General features: G+C 42.2%; 1 protein-coding gene across 1 annotated transcript in view; it reads left to right on the top strand.

Moving 5' to 3' along the window:
• The window catches only part of LOC140716516 (uncharacterized), a 49,335-nt gene extending 33,105 nt beyond the window's left edge, over nucleotides 1-16,230 (top strand). Inside the window, exon 3 of the mRNA XM_073029315.1 lies at nucleotides 9,397-16,230. Within this exon, the coding sequence (XP_072885416.1) occupies nucleotides 9,397-10,861 (1,465 nt within the window). The 3' untranslated portion in view covers nucleotides 10,862-16,230. The remainder of the gene's footprint in view (nucleotides 1-9,396) is intronic.
• The last annotated feature ends 5,513 nt before the right edge of the window (nucleotides 16,231-21,743 follow it).

Below are 21,743 nucleotides of genomic sequence, written 5' to 3'. Positions count from 1 at the left end.
GCAGAACATTGCAATACATAATAAAAACTGTAAATTACAGTAAATATATATATTTAAAAAGTTAAATAGGTAGGTAGAACAAAAAGTAGTGAGGCAGTGTCCATAGGTTCAGTGTCAGTTCAGAAATCTTGTGGTGGGTGGAAGAAGTTGTTCTTGAATCATTGAACGTGTGCCTTTAGGCTCCTGTACCTCCTCCCTGATGGTAGCAATGAGAAGGTGTGTGGGTGATGAAGGTCTTCAATGATAGATGCAATATTTTTATTTTTTTTTAAATTTAGAAAGCATAGTACAAAGGACTATGAAATAGATGCACCCATAGTACAATCGTGCTTTGGTTGCCTCCCTGCCTCGACCTACCCCTCCCAATTCCCATCTCCAAGCCATCATTGCATTAGCAAAAAGGATTAAACAGAACCTTTATCCCCACAGAGCTCCATTGGTATAGAGAAGGTGTATTTTCCTAACACACAAACAGTTGTATGTTTACACATCTGAGTTGGTAGAATTTTACTGGAAAATGCTAAAAGTTAGGGAGTTATGTGCAGAGGAAAGGAAGAAGGGATGAACCTTTAGTTTGGCTGGGAATTCTGAAAGTATTCAAGAAAGGGCCCCCCACACCTTTTTGAACTTTATGTCTGAATTGAGAGTTGAATAATGGATCTTCTCAAGATATAGACTGGATATGATGTCCCTAAGCCACTGAGGCATCGCTGCTTAAAGATGTCCTGGATACTATGGAGGCTAGACAGAACTGACCGAGTTCACAACTCTTTGCAGCTTTTTCCAACCCAGCTGCTGCCCCCCACCCCCTTCCCCCACATACAAAATGGTGATGCAGTTTGTTAGAATACAGTCGGCCCTCCTTATCCGCGAATTCAACCAACCGTGAATCGCGAAAACCCGGAAGTGCACTTGCAGCGTTTGTTGTTCGAACATGTACAGACTTTTTTTCTTGTCATTATTCCCTAAACAATGCACTATAACAACCATTTTTAAATAGCATTTACATTGTATTAGGCATTATAAGTAATCTAGATATGATTTAATGTACAGTATATGGGACGATGTGCGTGGGTTATCGTGGATTGGGATCGAAAAAAATCGGAAGTTCTCTTACTAAATAAGTCGGAACAGGTACATCTGGTATTATTTAGCGTCAGTCAAACTTTTGCATTTGTATATCGTATATATTTTACCTTTCTATGCATATAAAACACTTAAGAACGTATGTTTCAGCGCCGGGCTTGGGAAGTTCCCGAGTTCGATCTGCTGACAGATCGCTATGCAGTGCGCTGTCCACCGTGCTGGGTTGATGTGGAGGATCAAAAACCCAAAACCCAATAATTAAACCAGTGCATTGCTTAGCAATAATTGTAGATTTCATCGAGGCACAGCCTTTCTCACTTTATCCTTTAAAATTGTTCCAATCGTTGACCAACATAGCCTAACGCTTTTCCAATGACCGATGGCATTTCACCTCTTTCCGATCGCTTTATTATTTCCACTTTAATTTCAATCGTTATTGTGATTATTTTCGTGAACAGAAACACTGCGGATTCAGAGCTCTGCCGCTGGGTCCTGAGGTCCACTGCATTGATACAGGTCGAATAAGGGACTTACTCGAGGGGTCCCAGAACCAATCCCTCGCGGATAAGGAGGGCCGACTGTACTCTGCACGGTGCATCAGTAGAAATTTGAAAGTGTCTTTGGTGACATAACTAATCTCAAATTCCTAATCTGCTATCTTACCTTCTTTGTAACTGCATTGTTCTGTTTGGCCCAGGATATATTCTGTGGACCAAGTTAAAGCTGATTTGTTGATTTATCATTGTTGATTAAATTTGATAGGAAAAAGTTGCTGGATAGGGTAATTTAGGTTAAATGGTTGAAGTCTATGTGCTGTTTTCTCCGCTGTAACTGATGTTTTTAGTGCCAGAATTTGATCATGCAGGGGTTAAGTGGGGCATGGTCAAGATGGTGGAGAACATGATTATCAATAGGTGCTCTTGATGTCAGAGAGATGTATACAATATACCTCCTGAAGTTCTTTTTCTTCACAGACATCCATAAAAACAGAGGAGTGCCCCAAAGAATGAATGATAGTTAAAATGTTAAAACTTCCCCACCACACACAGCAGTAAGGCAACGACCCCCCCCACCCCCACCCCCAGAAAAGCAGCAGCGCCCTCCACCGAGCGCTCAAGCATGCAGCGAGCATTATTAAAGACATGGGCTTGCAGTACCCCAAAATCTACTCATTCACCCGATAATTCCACACACCACCAGCTCTCTTAGTACCTTGCAAAGATAGTAAATGTTGTGGGAAAGTTTTGCGGTCGAAGGATAGAAGGAGAAAATGGGTGTCCCTGTTTCCCAGCGAGAGGGGAGAGGTAACAAACAACACGCTGACATACGATGTAAAAATCTGTTGCGTCGCTTTTTCCGAGCTCTTCGCCCAGAGAGTCGGCACCAGCAAGGTGCACCATGAAATTCCTGAAGGCTTGCTCACTATGGCAATTATGAAGAAAGTGTTAAGCTAAAATAAGCAACAGCGGATGGGAACATAGCTCTGCCTATGCAGGGTTACCTGTATATAAGAAAGCTGTGGAAGTGCAGTGTGCAAGGTTCAAATGAGCATTTCAAATGCAGAAAGCACGGAGCACTGTGTCAATGGAAAGTTCATATTTAGAATACAGAGATGCTAAAGGCATAGTGTAAAGTCCAGGATTTATAACAAAGGATTTGATTTTTTTTTAATAAACCAAAGTTCATTTTCATGGCAGATGTGGTAAATTGTCTAGCACGAGTAAAAGTAGAAGAGAAAAATTATATTAAATTATATTAATAAAAATTATATACACAGTAGCATAGTGGCTAGCACAACACTTTACAGTACTGTGACCCAGGTTCAATTCCTGCCGCTATCTGTAAGGAGTCTGTACATCCTCCTCTTGACCACGTGGGTTTCCTCTGGGTGCTCAGATTTCCTCCCACAGTCCAAAGACGCACTGGTCGGTAGGTTAATTGGACATCATAAATTCTCCTGTGGTTAGGCTGGGATTAAATCAGGGCTGTAGGGCTGGAAAGGCCCATTCTACACTGTATCACAATTTAAAAAAATTTAAATTGCAGGATAAAGGACTTTCGAAGTTATAAATTACACTTTACAAGATGGAGTCAATAGTGTTCAGACTTGTTAGCTAATGGTGAAGAAGTTAAGAAATGTATTGAAGATTTACCAGATAAACCTGATGTTATATGTGTACGTTCAAATCATCTGTAAGTTTATGAAACAAAGTTATGGTGATATAAGACGTGATTGGAAAATGGATCATGGTGGAGGAGTGGTGGAAATTGGGGCTGTTTATGAGTCAATTGTGGTTGAAATTTGGGGAAAGAACAGTAAAGTACAGTCGGCCCTCCGTATTCACGAATTCAACCAACCACAGATCGGGACCGAGAAAAAAACCCAGAAGTTCTCTCTCCAGCACTCGTTGTTTGAGCATTGTTCGCCTCGCGTCTCGTTCGGACGCTACTTGTGTTGTGTGCACCCTTTGTTTCTGTGAAAAAATGGCTCCTAAACAGCCATTAAATGGTCAAAACAAGGCAGCATCAACATTCCCAGAAGAGCTACGATGGTTGCATCTGTACTGAACATGTACAGACATTTTCTTCTTGTCATTATTCCCTAAACAAGACAGTATAACAACTATTTACATAGCATTTACATTGTATTAGGTATTATAAGTAATCTAGAGATGATTTGAAGTATACGGGAGGATGTGTGTAGGTTATATGCAAATACGCCATTTTATATACGGGACTTGAGCTTCCACGGAATTTGGTATCTGTGGGGGGGGGGGGGGGGGGGTCCCGGAACCAAACCCCTATGGATACGGAGGGCCGACTGTACAGATCATTTTTTTATAACCCTTGTGAAAGGTTAACACTTGATATATTGGAAAGTGTGGGTGGAAATGGGAAATATAAGGTTATATGGTCTGGAGATTTTAATACTCGTGGTACTATGTGGCCGTGTAGTGGGACGGAGGTGGATGACTTTTTGGGAGACAAAGTGGTGTGCTTGAATGATGGTAGGAGTAAATATTTGACAACACTGTTTCTGCTATAGATCTTACGCACTGTGTCTAAGGGTATAGCAAGTGTGTGTACCTAGGAAGTGTATAATGGTGGGGAGTGATCATTTCCCCGGTATCTGTACAGTGGATCTGTATCTGAGGAAGGTTTCTTGTATCCCCAGATGGAAGTTTAAAAATAGACAACTTGGGATGTATTTGATGATTTATAAGAAAGTAGGTTTCCTGAATAGTGTCTCGTGTTCTACACTCGACTCAATAGCTGAGGAATCAGTTGCCTAGATTGTTGGGTTATAATAAAAGGAGAGCTATTCCCTGTTGGATGGATGGTCTGTGATGGAACGGAATAAAACTTGTTGGAAAGTTAGGCAGTGTTACTCCTATTCAGCTTTCATACAATATAAAAAGCTCAAGTTTTAGTTAGAAAATTTATGAGAAAGGCAAATAAAATGGATTGGAGAACGTACTATGATGGTACTGGGTCAGAGATACTGTTAGAGAAGTTTGGGGTATGATACAGAAAATAGGAGTTAGAAAACTTGATGCATTACTGGTTTTAGTGGGGAGAAGGTGGAAGTAACCGACTCTGAAAAAGCAGAATTATTAGCGAAAACAGATGTCAGTGTACATGTGTTCTGATGTGGAGATTGGGATTGAACTCTGGTTGCTGGAACTGTGAGGCAGAAAGCTCTAACTGCTGAGACATCATGCTGCCCTTCAGACACCGCGAAGGGTCTCGGCCCAAAACGTCGACTGTACTCTTTTCCATAGATGCTGCCTGGCCTGCTGAGTTCCTCCAGCATCGTGTGTGTGTTACTCAGATTTCCAGCATCTGCAGATCTTTCCTTGTCAGTGTACATAGTTCGGTCAATTTTAGTAATGGAGAGAGGTCTTGTACAAAGCCAGCTTTGGCAACCAATCCTCAGATTGCTGAGAGGAAAGAATGTTCCACTTCTTGCTTGGATATTGAATTTACATTCTGTGAACTTAAAAGGGCTATTAATAGTGTTGGTCAGACAAAACCAGGAAAAGGTGATGTTTGTTATAATATGTTTACACAGTTGTCAGATTTGTAACTCGCATCGGTTTTGGAAACTTTTAATATACTATGGGCTGTCAGGCGACTTCCTGCTTCCTGGAAATTAGCAGTTGTTATCCCTGCATTGAAACCTGGTGAGGACCAATCAAATCCTTCCAGTTTTAGATCTATTTCACACATATGAAAGATAATGGAATGAATACCGGTAGTTATAGCCAAGTTTTCTTATTTTGTGGGAAGTAGTGGAAAATTAGCTGTATACCAGTCTGGATTTTGTAAAGGGAGAATGGCCTTGGACTCAGTGTTAAGTCTGGAATCTGATACTCGTAAGGCCAAAGAATCAGTGGCAGCAGGTTTCCATGATGTAGAGAAAGCTTATGCTATGTTATGGGCACAAGGGTTGCTGCTTAAGCTGGAAAAGATGGGAGTAGGTGGTAGATTGTAACATCAAATTAGTGAGCTGTTGGCCTCCCCTCTCACTGTGACAGGAGCAATTCCTCTCCGGCCCTCATTCATGAGAGAGAGTGCCTCATGTTGACATGGTGGGATGGACGGTAGTTTTTGATGGACTCCTGATCATGGTCTGTGTGGGCTGTGCTATTGCTTACATGGTGGGTGGGGGGGGGGGGGGGGTTGATGCTTTTGCTGGAGCAAGTAGAGAGAGGAGGAGAGGGGAGGGTTGATGCTATTGCTGCTGCTTGTGTGTGGCAGGGAGAGGGGGGCTTTGGGGTTCTAACGTTTTCTGTCATTTGGAGGATTTCATCTGTTTTGTGGATGTCTGAAGAGTTAAGAATTTCAGGTTGTATACAGGTTTCCCCCGCTATCCGAAAGTAGAGCGTTCCTATGAAACCGTTTGTAAGCTGAAATGTCGTAAAGCGAAGAAGCAATTATCATTAATTTATATGGGAAAAATTTTTGAGCATTTCCAGACCCAAAAAATAACCTACCAAATCAAGCCAAATAACACATAAAACCTAAAATAATACTAACATATAGTAAAAGCAGGAATGATATGATAAATACACAGCCTATATAAAGTAGAAATATTGTATGTACTGTGTAGTTTCACTTCTCAAAATTGGGAAGACAGCAAGCCAAAATTGATTTGGAGAAAAAAAATCGGCATTTACATGCATGTGTGTGTACACGCCTACGTACGTACATGCATACACATGTACACTTATGTACACACAACTGCCCGCACAAGACTTTGGGGTCATTGTAGTCTTTCGCAGGGTAAACACACGTATAAAGCGGGCATCTTTCTTTCGTAAAAGCGAAAATCCTCTTTGGTTAGCAAAAACAGGTACCAATGTAGGTCTTTCGAAACAGCAAGCTGTCGTAAAGCAAACGTTCAAAAAATGGGGGCCACGTGTACTATATACATTCTCTGACATTAAATTGAACCGTTGAAAATATTCAATTGGATTCAAGAATTTTTTGTGTGACAGGAAGATAGAGGTTGGGGTGAAGACAACATTCTCTAAAGACAGAGAGTGGGACTCCACAGGGAAGTGTGTGTAGCCCACTCCTTTTTAATGTTATGATTAATGATATTTTCTTAAATGTTGGCTCAGACATTTCCAAATCGTTATCTGCTGATGGTGCAGTGTGAAAGAGAGGCAGGAATATAAATTATATAGTTAGGAAAATGCAGGCAGCTTTTAATGAAGCAGAGGAATGGGGACATCAGCAGGAATTTAAATTTTCTGTTGCAATGACTCAAGTTAGTTGTTTTCCTCAAAGGCACATTACACCCACAATTGATCTCAACTCTTAAACAAGAGTCAGTGGTGAAGTTTCTAGGTATACGGATGGACAGAAGGCTGACATGGAAGGTGCATGCGAATAAAATTCCAGAGAGGTGTAAAAAAAGCCCTCAGTTTGGTGGATTGGAATGCGAGTTGGAGGTCGCTTAAGCGAATGTATATTGTTTTAATCAGATCTGTCTTTGATTTTGGATGTGTTGCTTATGGGTCAACCCACCAGTGATCGTGAAGCGCCGAGATAAGATTCAAGCTCGAGCATTGAGATTACATTGTAATGCTATTAAATAATCCCCAGTTCCGGTATTAGTGGTAGAAATGGGTGAAGTGCCTTTACATCTACGCAGGTTACAGTTAGTATTGGTTTACTAGGTTAACAGAAGAGGGCATAAAGTTAGTTACCTAATATTGGCAACATTAGTAAAGTATTGGGCGCACTCTACGAAGAAGTTACTCTGACACGTTTCCAGATTGGACATGCTAGGTTGAAAAATTTGTTCAGAATTAATATGCATGATATGAGCATTTGTATGGAGTGCTTTTCTCAAGAAACGGTGCAGCATATATTGTTTGGGTGCAGTTCCGATGAAGTGTAACTGTGGAATTCTCTGCCACAGGAAACAGTTGAGGCCGGTTCATTGGCTATATTTAAGAGGAAGTTAGATATGACCCTTGTGGCTAAAGGGATCAGGGGGTATGGAGAGAAAGCAGGTACAGGGTTCTGAGTTGGATGATCAGCCATGATCATACTGAATGACGGTGCAGGCTTGAAGGGCTGAATGGCCTACTCCTGCACCTATTTTCTGTTTCTATGTGTAAAGGCAACATCTAATTGCTAAACTGAGATCTTCGAGACAGACACAGTTGTTTTTTTAAAAAAAAATTTATTAGTTTTTCAAAACATTTTACAAAATTAAAAACCCCAAATCCCAATGGGGAGCATTAGTACAGTGCAAGATTAAGCATACAATAACAATATGCTACAAAGGAAGAGAATTTAACAAAAAAGCACCTAAATTAAAGACAAGTGAGCTTAGTGTCCTCCCCAAGCCCCACAACACAAGAAAAAAAGCAACAACAACTCCAGACCAACCACCACACAGTATAAAGAGTATAAGTCCGGACAGTCAAACTCCCAGACTGTGAATACACTTAGTAACAGAGGGTAAGAATGCCTACTACCAGAAAAAAAAAGGGAGCTGAAAGCAAGGGACCGAAAAGAAGAAGAAAAAAAGAAAAAAAAACCCTAGTCAAGAGGAAGGTTATGAAAGTACTCGATAAAAGGTCCCCAGACCTTATGGAACTTTAGATCCGAATTAAGAACTGAATAATGAATTTTTTCGAGGTCCAAGCAGGCCATAATGTCGTTAAGCCATTGCGCATGTGTGGGTGGGGCAACATCTCTCCATCTAAGGAGGATCAAGCGTCTCGCCAGGAGAGAGGCAAAGGATAGTATTCGGCATTTGGTCGGACCCAGACGAGACAGACACAGTTTAATGTGGAAAGATTGTCAGGGTGTCACCGCCATCGTAATGTATGTAAGTCTGTATTTGACTGTCTGAGCTTGTTGATATTATTTGAGGGGATTATAATTAAAGCAAATGTACTCGCTGTCTCTTTGCGGCACACTCTACCTCAGCAGGTCAATTTGGATGCCCGATCCTTCTGTTAACAGATGAGTTGCTGCTCCAACTTGGGTTGAAACTCAAAACAGTGTGATGACAGATCTGGCTCACTATAGAATCTAAAATTCTCTCAGCTGAATTTCTGATCTTCACCCTTTAATGTCTTTTGTAAATCTATTCACAGGTTAGAAGCGGCAAAGAATTTGTGTAAAGGAACCTCAAACACAACAACACCTCCGTTCTGCTCTGTCTGTCCAGATATTTAAGGAGCGGCCAGATATTTCTTCTGTAACCACAAAATACCTGTTGTTGATCCTTGGAAAGAAGAAGTATCTCATCCCAGCTAGACACGTGCTTTGTCTCTGAAATGTTGTAACTCCGTGAGATCAACTGGAACCGGGTTGCTGAGGACACACCAGCATTTGCTCACTAGAGATGAGTTCTTCAACTGCATTGATTGCGCAAGGGATTCACTACGTTTGACATCTAACTTGATAAATTGCCAGAGAGCTGATAGCTGCTCTCGGGGCGGGGAGGGATTCGCTCACTCAGCCCTCCTAAAGATACATCAGCAAGTTCACTGCACAGTGAGACGGTTCACTATTTCCGTGTGTGGGGAGAGATCACTCACTCAGCCCTCCTTCAGACACACCATTGAGTTCACAAGGCAGAGGGACCATTCAACTGTTCTGTGAGAAGTGATTCACTCATTCATACCTCGTGATGAAGCAACAGCCAGCTCACTCCGAGGAGAGGCCATATGTCTGCTCCCAGTGTGGGAAGGGATTCACTCGATCGTCCTACCTTCAGACACACCAGTCCGTTCACAGTGGGGAGAAACCTTTTGTCTGCTCCGTGTGTGGAAAGAGGTTCACTCGGTCATCTGATCTGCTGACACACCAACGAGTTCACACTGGTGAAAGGCCATACATCTGCTCCGATTGTGGGAAGGGATTCATTCGGTCATCTGATCTGCAGACACACCAGCGAGTTCACACTGGGGAGAAGCCATTCACCTGCTCAGACTGTGGGAAGGGATTTACTCAGTCATCTCAACTGAAGGTACATCAGCGAGTTCACACTGGGGAGAGGCCGTTCACCTGCTCAGATTGTGGGAAGGGATTTACTCGGTTATCACACCTGCAGACCCACCAGACAGTTCACACAGGGGAGAGACCATTCATTTGCTCTGAATGTGGTAAAGGATTTACACGGGCATCCCACTTACGGACACACCAGTCAGTTCACACTGGAGTGAGACCATTCACCTGCTCAGAATGTGGAAAAGGATTCACTCGATCATCTGACCTACTAGCACACAAGTCAATTCATACTGGGGAGATGCCATTCACCTGCTTAGACTGTGGGAAGGGGTTTACTCAGTCATCTCAACTGAAGGTACACCAGCGAGTTCACACTGGCGAGAGGCCGTACACCTGCTCTGAATGTGGGAAGGGATTCACTCGGTCATCCCACCTACAAGCACACCAGTTAGTTCACACTGGGGAGAGACCATTTACCTGCTCGGAATGTGGGAAGGGGTTCACTCGGTCATCTGACCTACTGGCACACAAGTCAGTTCACACTGGGGAGAAGCCATTCTCCTGCTCAGACTGTGGGAAGTCATTTACTCAGTCATCTCAACTGAAGGTACATCAGCGAATTCACACTGGGGAGAGGCCGTTCAGCTGCTCCGAATGTGGGAGAGCATTCAGTCGGTTATCCCACCTGCAGACACACCAGGCAGTTCACACTGGGGCGAGGCCGTTCACCTGCTCGGTATGTGGGAAGGCATTTACTCGTTCATCCCACCTTCAAACGCACCAGTCCGTTCACACTGGCGTGAGACCGTTCACTTGCTCTGAATGTGGGAAGAGATTCACTCGGTCCTCTGATCTATTGGCACACCAGTCAGTTCACACTGGGGAGAAACCGTTTGCCTGCTCAGACTGTGGGAAGGGGTTTACTCAGTCATCTCAGCTGAAGGTACATCAGCGAGTTCACACTGGGGAGAGGCCATTCACCTGCTCTGAATGTGGGAAGGGATTCACTCGGTCATCCCACTTGCAGACGCACCAATCAGTTCACACTCGGGAGAAACCATTCACTTGCCCTGAATGTACAAAGGGATTTTCTCAGTCATCCCACTTGCAAACAGACCAATCAGATCACACTGGGGAGAGGCCATTCACCTGCTCAGACTGTGGGAAGGGATTCACTCAGTTATCTGACCTACTGGCACACCAGTCAGATCACACTGGGGAGAGCCTGTTCATCTGCTCTGAATGTGGGAAGGGATTCACTCAGTTATCCCATCTTGTAAAAAACTGTTGAGATCACACTGCGGACGAAGTTTAAATAAGCTGCGTGTTGGATATTTGCCCATCGTGGTTGCTGTATCCAGAAGCAAGTTCAAAAGCGGCAGTTAATGTCAGACTGCAATTATTGCTGCTGTTCATCACACCCAGTGTTCCACCCTGGTCACTGGGAATTGGAGAAGTTTCTTCTGCTGATTTTCATCTTTAATGGGCCTGGAGTTTAATATTCTGCATCTGTGACAAATAAATTCTATTTTAAACTCTGTCTTAGGTATTTAGAGAACCTCCAAAACACCATGTGTACAGTAGGGAGTCAACTCAGCCCAGCTGATCCCTGCCAGAGTTCCTGTTCCATGACAGCCCTTTTCAATCTATGCCTGCTGTCCACCTCTCCCTGTGGTGAAGGGTTCCAAATGGTTACCACTCTGTGGGTGAAGAGGTTTCCCTTGAATTTCCTGCATGAGTTTCTGCAGACTGAAGAAGAAGAAGATGAATTCACTGCAATTATGTCTGATGTTCTTAGTCCCTTGAGATCTCTAGGCTGAGGAAGAATGAAATTGGTTGTTAACCTCCTTATTCCCTTCTCTTTTCTAAGGAATTGGGACTCAGACCAAAATTGTAATTCTGAGATAAAATATGGATAAGGTATCTTTCAGATGAGTAGATGATCAATTTTCTACCAATTGAAATGGAGCAATGAGATCAAGTCCGGTATCCATACCTCGGTAGATGAAGGGAATATCTACTGAGGCTGAGGCTTAAAAGAAAGTACTGGATCCAACTTACACTGAATTAAAATGCCAATTGGAGCTGCATGGGAAAAGCAAACTCTTTGCGTCACTTTTGCTTCTTTAGCAAATCACCTTTGTTGAACGTCATCTGCTTCTGGACCCTTCTGCCGAGTGAGGCCTTGCTTCTTCTTCTCTCTCTGGGTGTGTGATGTAGAGATTTTGGGCAACAAGTGACCTGTAGCATTCATATTGGAGAAGTTTCATATATTAATAATCTCCAACACGAATGTCTGATCACCTACCCTTGGCATTCATTAGCATTGCCGTTGCTGAGTTCACATCAATCTCCTCAGGGTAACAGTGATCAGAAAGTCTCCAAGTCTGACTGCAGAAATACTGTTAGCTTCTCGTTGGGCAGTGGGACGTACCAGAATTGTTAAACTATAACAATGGACTAAGCCACATCACAGATGCTTGCAGGCAGGATTGACCCATTGTGAGACATTCGGCGAATTTGATGCTGAGTCCAGACGCTTGAGCCATGACCAGATTAAAGATGAGGATTTGTTCTCTTAACCTGCGTGGAGTCTCACCGTAACAATGTGATGTAAGAGCTTACCTTAGAGGCTAAAGCTATCTCTTCTGAAATGATGCCCTTCACCCTTCAATGCCTTTTGTAAACTTTTTACAGGGTCAAAAAGGCAAATGATAAGCGTAAAGTGGTCTCAAAGAGCACTTCAGTCCTGCTGTGAATGTCAGTTCACCATCGATCTTTGAATGCGGCGGTGGATTTGCTGGATAGCATCTAGATCAATACCACACCAGTCGCAGCAAGGAGAACCCGGACAACCGTTTTAGTGTAAGGGTGAAGATTTTATGAAGCAACTTGGAAATAAACCTTGTAAATTGCCTTCAAGTTACTGAAGGGAGTGGACAAATATTTCCTTTGTTACACTAGTATATCAGATCTCAATCTTTGGAAAGGAAAGCATGTCATTCCAGCTGGAAACTGGCAGGTTGCAGTCAGCACGAGATTTATTAAGAGCTCGGGTGCTTTCATCAGGCTGCAATCATAATGATCTATTAATAATAATAAAAAGAAGTGAGGTGTAAGCTGAGTGGCCATTGTGCAAATGGACAGTGTTAGAGTGGCCAGGCTTGGGCAAGGTGGAGGTTCTAAGTAAGTTTTTTTTTGAGAGTACGTAGCTAGTGCACAGAAAATGTGTCCAAAGTTAGTGGCACGTTCCTTGTGTGAAGTGTGGGAAATTTGTGGGACCTCCTGTCTCCCTGATAGCTATCTGCATAAAGTACATCGAGCTGCAGCTGGATGACTTTTTGCTCACAGCGAAAAATGAGGAGGTGATATATGGGAGCTACAGGGAGGTAGTCACTTTCGAGCTCCAGGAGGCAGGTACTTGAGTGACTTCAGGAGAGGGAGAGGGGATAGGCAGCCAGTGCAGAGTAACCCTTTGGCTATTCCCCTGAATAATGAGTTCTGAGTTCCTGTCTGCATCTTGTGCATTGAGTGGCAACCTTGCCCTTGCACTTATCTGTTTTTTTATGAGGCCAAGTTGCTAGCTCGATGCTCAACACTGCATGGATGGAAAGCGTGCAAGGAGCTGGCCAGATTTGAACCTAAGACCGCTTGTCTCACAGTCTGGTGTGGATGCCACTACACCATTGGCCGGCATCAATATTAAGTATACAGCTGGGTGGGAGGGGATGACCTACCTGCGGAAGCCACGGTGACCTTATCTCTGGCACTATGGTTCAAAGGGAAGGAGGGAAAAGAGGAGTGCAGTAATGATAGCGGATTCCATAGGGGTAGAGAAGCGTTTCTGAGGACGTGAAAGAGTCATGCAGTTGGTACGTTGCTTCCCAGTTGTCAGGTTAGGGATGTCTCAGATCAAGTCCACAGCGTCCTAAAGGGAGAAGGTGAACAGCTGGAAGTTGTATTAGTACCGATGACATAGGTAGGAAAAGGGAGTAGGACCTGCAGAGAGATTATAAAGAGTTAGGCTGAAAGCTGAAAAGGAGAACCTTCAGAGTAGTAATCTCTAGATTGCTGCATGTGCCAAGTGCCAGTGAAGGTAAGAATAGGTTGATTTGAAAGATGAACGCATGGCTTAAGAATTAGTGAAGGGGCAGGGTTTCAGATTTCTAGATCATTGGGATCTCTTCTGGGGAAGGTATGACCTGTACAAAAAAGGGTGGGGTACACCTACACTCTAGAGGACTAATATCCTTCCAGACAGGGTTGCTAGAACTATTTGGTGGGGGGGGGGGGGGGTGGAATGTGGTTAAAGTAATTTTGCAGAGGGATGGTAACTAGAGTGATAGGGCTGAGGAAGGGGCAGCTGGTATACAACTAGATGCAGTATGTAGTGAGACGTAAAAGACAAATGATAGGGCAAAATTGCAGACAGTGCAATGCTCTTTAAGTGTAACAAAAACAAAATCGAAAAGGGTGATGAATACAGGACTGACGGTGTTATATTTGAATGCATACAGAATAAGGTCGGTGATCTTGTGGCGCAGTTAGGGTTTGACAGGCATGATGTCATGGGCAGCATTGAGTCATGGTTGAAAGAAGATTATAGTTGGCTTAACATCGAAAGATTCACATTGTATCGAAAGAATAGGCAGAGGTGATGAGTGAGCTCCACTGTTCCCTCTAAGCTGGGAGATTGCACAGCCACACAGTAACCAAAATGCTGCTGCACACATTGCCTTTGTTGCCACACAGATGGAATTTTATGTAATGTCAATATAATTTTGAAATCTATGTTAATATAATTGTGAAATAGTGTGAAATTGTGTGTTAATGAATATAATCCATAAATATTCTAAATAAATGTACCACAACATTTACTTTGAAACATTTTAGAGCTTCAGCGTATTTGTATTGTCAGTGTTTCAATTTAAAACGCTGTTACAAATTGTAACAGTAAGCACAGATTGGAAGTTGGTAGCTCCTTGTTAATATACCGTCAGTCACTGAACAGCAACGCCATCTAGTCAAAACATTTTACTTTTGCCATTGCATCTGTCAGTTGTTTTGACTGCCTGGCATCGTTTACTTGTGTTGTGGTTTGCGTTTGTTTGATGTGAATTTTTTTTGTAATCAAACTTCCAAAAAACAATCAGTGTAATGAGAGATTTTCTTACTTAAAATTGTTAGAAAAATGTAAAAACTTTTTTATAAAATTGTTTGCATGACTAGTTATTAAAATTATAATTTTTTCGGCTTACCTTGTTAAAATTTTCAAATAATAATTATTATTTTTTGTATTATCTAATAATAATTATTATTTTTGAGTATCCTAAGGATGTCAAAAAGAAAAGCTGAAGAGTTAAATGCTTTGAAGAACAAAGCTTGTACAAAATTTAAGGTAGAATTGCTTTTTTGCAGCTCATAGATACAGAACTACCATCTTCACGTCAAAAAAGAAAATTGAAATATTTTTACATAAGAAGATACTTGTGATGTATGCACCATTTGTGCAGCAGTGAAAGTAGAGGGTGAGTTCAGTGGTGGAAAGAAATTGGAAGAAGGGAAGTTAAATTACTTAAAACATCTTAACCAGAGAATTCATGTAGGTGGCATTGTCAAATTATACAACCAGAAGAAATGTTAAATTTTGCGCACGTTAACTGAAACTGGAAAAGAATGTGAAGCAAGAGTGAAACAAGATGTTTGAAAGAAATCTAACTCTGATCTGGTCTAAGTAGTAGTTGATAACATCATTGTGCAATTAAAATTTAATATTTTATTCCGGAAATTCATACTCATTTGGCTAAATCTGTATATATCTAAATGAGAATGTGTTTGAATCTGTTGAGTGCATCAACTTTGTGTTTCAGAAACAGATAATGGAAGAACTGTGGAAATCTGCTTTCCATACACTAATTGCTGACAGAAGTACAGACATTTCTGTACTGAAAATGACAAATTTTAATTTTGTTTCTACTGGAAAATGAAACTTCCTATGAGACTGTTGTGGGTATTTTGAAACTAACTATGTGACAGTATCACTATTGTTGAAGCAATCTTGATATTCTGATGTTTACGTCAGATGGGGCAAATGTTACGCTTGGCAAGAATAATGGTGTGACAATTCTTTGAAGAGAATGGCAGGATTTTGACCCTGCTGCTACTGCAAATGCAACCAATTCTGAATGTTGTGAGACTGACAAAAGAATACTCGATTACTCTTACAAACTATGACGAAAGTGTTGCCTCAAAAATATTGCAGCAATATTTTGATTTCAGATTTGTCATTTCTGAGGAAGTTAAGACTGGTTCAATTAAGAAATTCACTGACGAACAACATGCTTAAAAATGAAGAATCTGAAGAACTGTCAATCCTTGTCAGAACATTTCAAGCTTCTAGTGCTAACTGTGTACTTGAATTCAGTCTTATCAATTCACTCACTTGTAAATCCAGAAACAGACTAGAAGAGGAACATTTGGATGATCTAATGAGGATTAATATGTATCTTTCATCTGTGAAATTAACCGGACAGTGTTTATAGACCATGGATTTGTAGTAAAGATGGATGAGAAATAAGTTTACAAGACATGAAAGATTTTCTTTGTTGTACTGTATTTCATTATACCCTTCAATTAATAAATAAAATCAAATGTATGTGATTTTAAAAATTTTCATTCTAAATACACATGCATATTACAAAAAGAGTGACATTTAAAGTGCACACACAAAATGCTGGTGGAACACAGCAGGCCAGGCAGCATCTATAGGGGGAAGCGCTGTTGACGTTTCGGGCCGAGACCCTTCGTCAGGACTAACCGAAAGGAAAGATACTAAGATTTGAAAGTAAAGGGGGAAATGCCTCCTATCCCATGATCCTTTCCTTTCTCCAGCTCTGTATCACTTTCGCCAATCACCTTTCCAGCTCTTACCTTCATCCCACCCCCTCCCGTCTTCTATCATTTTGCACTTTCCCCTCCCCCCACTACTTTCAAATCTCTTAGTATCTTTCCTTTCAGTTAGTCCTGACAAAGGGTCTCGGCCCGAAAATTACTACAAGGATGTTGGGTGGCTCAGTTGGTAAAAAAATGAAATCAAATCTGTAGAAAGAGATGACATAAGATTGGAAGATATAGAATCCTTGTGGGTAGAGTTAAGAAACTGCAAGGGTAAAAAGACCCTAGTGGGAGTTATTTTCAGGCCACCAAACAGCAGCCAGGATATGGGCTATAAATTTCAATGAGAGATATAAAAGTCGAGTGATAGTCATGGGGATTTCAAATGTAGGCAGATTGGGGAAATCCCAAGAGGAGGAATTTGCAGGATGCCTATGAGATAGATTTTTAAAGCAGTTTGGGGTTGAGCCTACTGGGGGAACAGCCATTCTGGATTCGGTGTTATGACAGGCTTGAGTAGGGAACTAGGAACCCTTAGGAGGCAATGATCATAATATAGAATTCAACTTGCAGTTAGAGAAGGAGAAACTAAAATCCGAGGTAGTATGATAGTGGAGTAAAGGGAATTATAGAGGCACGTGAGATGAGCTGATAACAGTTAATTGGAAGAAGACACTTTCAGGGATAATGGCAGAACAGCAATGGCTGGAGTTTCTGGGAGCAATTTGGAAGACAGGATAGATACAGTACATTCCAAATATGAAAAAGTATTCTTAAGTGAGGATGAGTAACCATGGCTGACAAAGTCAAAGGCAATGTAAAAGCAAAAGGGGAGGCATATAGCAAAAATTAGTGGGAAGGTGGAATTGGGAAGCTTTTAAAACCAAAGGAAGGCAACTAAAAAGCCATAAAGAGAGAAAAGATGAAATATGAGGGTAGGCTAGTCAATCATATAAGATACAAAAAGTTATTCTCAGGTATACAAAGAGTAAAAGATGAGATTGGATATTGGACCAATGGAAAATGACGCTAGAGAGGTAGTAATGGGGGGTGGTGGGGAGAAGAAATGGCAGACTAACTTAATCAGTGTTTTCCTTCAGTCTTCACCTTAATGACAGTCTTCACAGAATGACAGAAATGTGAGTGTGTGATTGCCATTGCTATTATTAAGTAGAAGGTACTGGGGAAGCTGAATGGTCTTGATGTAGCTAAGTCACCTGGACTAGATGGAGTACATGCCAGGCTTCTGAAAGATGTGTTTATTGATCCCAAAGGAGGTTAGTGTCACAGTAGCATTACAAGTGCACAGCTAGACAAATAATAGAAGAGCAGTAAGAAAGAATAAAAAATAAGTTAGCTCAAACAGTCTAACAGGAAGGGTTCATTACTTCCCCAGCTGTAGGTTGGCCCAATGGCCGAGGGTAAGAATGACCTCGTAGCGCTCTTCAGAGCAGCACAGTTGTTTTAATCTATTATTAAAAATACCCCTCTGTTCAGCCAAGGTGGCATGCAGAGGGTGAGAAACACTGTCCAGGATTTTCCGCAGTGTCCTTTGTTCCACCGCAGCCTCCAGTGTGTCCAGTTTGACTCCTATAATAGAGCCGGCCTTTCCAATCAGTTTATTGAGCCTGTTGGCATCACCCGTGTTGATACCATTGCCCCCGCACACTGCCGAATATAAAATTGTACTGGCGACAAAGGCGAGTCGGTGGAATTTGTGTATTTGGATTTTCAAAAGGCTTTTGACAAGGTGTCACACATGAGGCTGCTTAATAAGTTAAGAGCCCATGGTATTACAGGGAAGGTACTAACATGAATGGAAGATTGGCTGACAGGTAGGAGGCAAAGAGTGGGAGTAAAGAGAGCCTTTCTGGTTGGCTGCTCGTGACTAGTGGTGTTCTGTAGGGTTTGGTGCTCCACCTCCCGCAGATAGGATATAGTGTAGAGAAACATAGAAAACCTACAGCACAATACAGGCCCTTTGGCCCATAATGCTGTGCTGAACATGTACTTACTTTAGAAATTATCCATAGCCCTCTATTTTTCTAAGATCCATGTACCTATCCAGGAGCCTCTTAAAAGACCCTATTGTATCCGCCTCCACCACAGTCGCCAGCAGCCTATTCCACACACTCACCACTCTGCGTAAAAAAACTTACCCCTGACATCCCCTCTGTACCTACTTCCAAGCACTGTAAAACTGTGCCCTCTTGTGCTAGCCATTTCAGCCATGGGAAAAGCCTCTGACTGTCCACACAATCTATGCCTCTCATCATCTTATACACCTCTATCAGTTCACCTCTCATCCTCCGTCACTCCAAGGAGAAAAGGCCAAATTCACTCAACCTATTCTCATAAGGCATGCTCCTCAACCCAGGCAACAACCTTGTAAATCTTCTCTGCAGCCTTTCTATATTTTCCAAATCCTTCCTGTAGTGAGGCGACCAGAACTGAGCACAGTACTCCAAGTGGGGTTTGACCAGGGTGCTATACAGCTGTAACGTTACCTCTCGGCTCGAACTCAATCCCTCGATCGATGAAGGCCAATGCACTGTATGCCTTCTTAACTCCACAGTCAACCTGCATAGCAGCCTTGAGACACGAACCCCAAGATCTCTCTGATCCTCCACACTGCCAAGAGTCTTACCATTAATACTATATTCTGTCATAATATTTGACCTACCAAAATGAACCACCTCACACTTGTCTGGGTTGAACTCCATCTGCCACTTCTCAGCCCAGTTTTGCATCCTATCAATGTCCCAAGGTAGACTCTGACAGCCCTCCACACTATCCACAACACCCTCAATCTTTTCAGTAAATTTACTAACCCATACCTCCAAACCTACAACCACTCTTTACCTTCTGTGGGCAGGCCAATTCTGGATCCACAAAGCAAGGTCCCCTTGGATCCCATGCCTCCTTACTTTCTCAATAAGTCTTACATGGGGTACCTTGTCAAATGTCTTGCCGAAATCCATATACACTAAATCTACAGCTTTACCTTCATCGATGTGTTTAGTCACATCCTCAAAAAATTCAATCAGGCTCATAACGCACGACTTGCCTTTGACAAAGCCATGCTGACTATTCCTAATCATATTATGCCTCTCCAAATGTTCATAAATCCTGCCTCTCAGGATCTTCTCCATCAATTTATCAATCACTGGTCTATAATTTCCTGGGCAATCTCTACCCTCTTTCTTGAACAAGCGAACAATATCTACAACCCTCAAATCTTCCAGAACCTCTCCATCCCCATTGATGATGCAAAGATCATTGCCAGAGGCTCAGCAATCTCCTCCCTCAACTTCCTAGGGTATATCTCATCCAATCCTGGTGACTTGTCCAACTTGATGCTTTCAAAAAGCTCCAGCACATCCTCTTTCTTAATGTCTACATGCTCAAACTTTTCAGTCCGCTGTGTCATCCCTACAATCACCAAGGTCCTTTTCCATACTGAATACTGAAGCAAAGTATTGATTAAGTACTTCCACTACACTTTTACACTGTCACACTTGATTGGTCCTATTCTCTCACAGCTTACCCTCTTGCTCTTCACATACTTAGAAGTGCATGATCATGAACTTTCGTAGAGAAAATAAAGGCAAGAGACTACTTTCTAAGTAGGCAGGAAATTCAAAAATCAGAGGTGCAAAGACCCTCGGGAATCCTCATACAGGTTTCATTGGTGGCAAGGAATGCAAATGCAATGTTAGCATTCATTTCATGAGGACTAGAGTACAAAAGCAAGGATGTAGTGCTGAGGCTTTATGAGGCATTGGTGATACCTCATAAAGGTATCATAAACCCTAACCTTGGCAAATTGAGAGCTGTTTTGGGCCCCTTATCTAAGAAAAGATGTGCTAACATTGGAGAGGCTCTATAGGAGTTTCAAGAGAATGATCCCAGGAATGCAAGGGTTAACGTCTGGGAAGCATTTGTTGGCTTAGAGCCTGTACTCGCTGGAGTTTAGGAGAATGGGGAAGGTGGGGGGGGGGTGGTTCTCATTGAAACCTATCAAATATAAAAGGGCTTGATAGAGTGGATGTAGAACAGTTGTTTCCTATAGTGGCCATCTAGGACCAGAGGGCACAGCCTCAGAACAGAAGCACATCCTTTCAGAATAGAGAAGAGGAAAATTTTCTTTAGCCAGAAGGTGAATCTGTGGGAGTTATTGCCACTGATGGCTGTGCAGGCCAAATCATTGGGTATATTTAAGGCAGAAGTTGATAGGTTCTTGAGTTACAGGGAGAAGGCAGGAGAATGCGACTGAGAGGGGTATTAATCAGCCATAATGGAATAGCCTAATATCTTATAGAGTCTTAGAACACTCCAGCATAGAAACGAGCCCTTCAGCCCATCTAATCTACCTAGCCCATCAACCTTCACTGGGACCATACTAACCATACCCCTCCCATCCATGTACCTACAGTATCCAAATTCCTCTTAAATGTTGAAATTGAGCCTCCTGTTGAACTTCACAACTTCAGAGTGAAGACGTTCCACCTTATGTGCCCCTTAAACATTTCACCTTTCACCCTTAACCTCTAGTTGTAGTCTCATTCAACGCCAATAGAAAATGCCTGCTTGCATTTACCTGATCTATGCCCCTCATATACCTTTATGAAATCTCCCCTCAATCTTCTAAATTCTAGGAAATAAAGTCCCAACATATTCAACCTTTCCCTACAACTCAGGTTGTTAATTCCCTGCAACATCCTCGTAAACCTCTGCACTCTTTCCATCTTGTTTACATCTTTCCTGTAGGTAGGTGACCAAAATTGGACACAATGCTCCAAATTAGGCCTCACCAATGTCTGATACACTTTCAACATAACACCCCAACTCCTGTACTCAATGCATTGATTTATGAAGGTATATTGCCAAAAACTCTCTTTATGACTCTATCTACTTTCAAGGAGTTATGGACCTACTTTCCCAGATCCATATGTTCTACCACACTCTTCAGTGCCCAACTGCTTACCATTAATGGCGTGCCCTGGTTGGTCCTCCCAAGCTGCAACACCTCACACTTGTCTGAATTAAATTCGATCTTCCATTGTCCAGCCCATATTTCCAGTTGGTCCAGATCCCACAGCAAGCTTTGATAGTCTTCCTCAATGTCCACTACACCACCAGTCTTGGTGTCATCCGTATATTTGCTGATCCAGTTGACCATACCATCATCCAGATCATTGATATAGATGACAAACAATAAAGGACCCAGCACCAGTCCCTGCAGCACACCACTAGTCCCAGGCCTCCAGTCAGAGACA

This window comes from Hemitrygon akajei, chromosome 25 (assembly GCF_048418815.1).
Source record: "Hemitrygon akajei chromosome 25, sHemAka1.3, whole genome shotgun sequence".
NCBI classification, from domain to species: Eukaryota; Metazoa; Chordata; class Chondrichthyes; order Myliobatiformes; family Dasyatidae; genus Hemitrygon; species Hemitrygon akajei.
The sequence above is the reverse complement of the archived record's forward strand: the minus strand, read 5'-3'. Positions and strand labels throughout refer to the sequence as shown.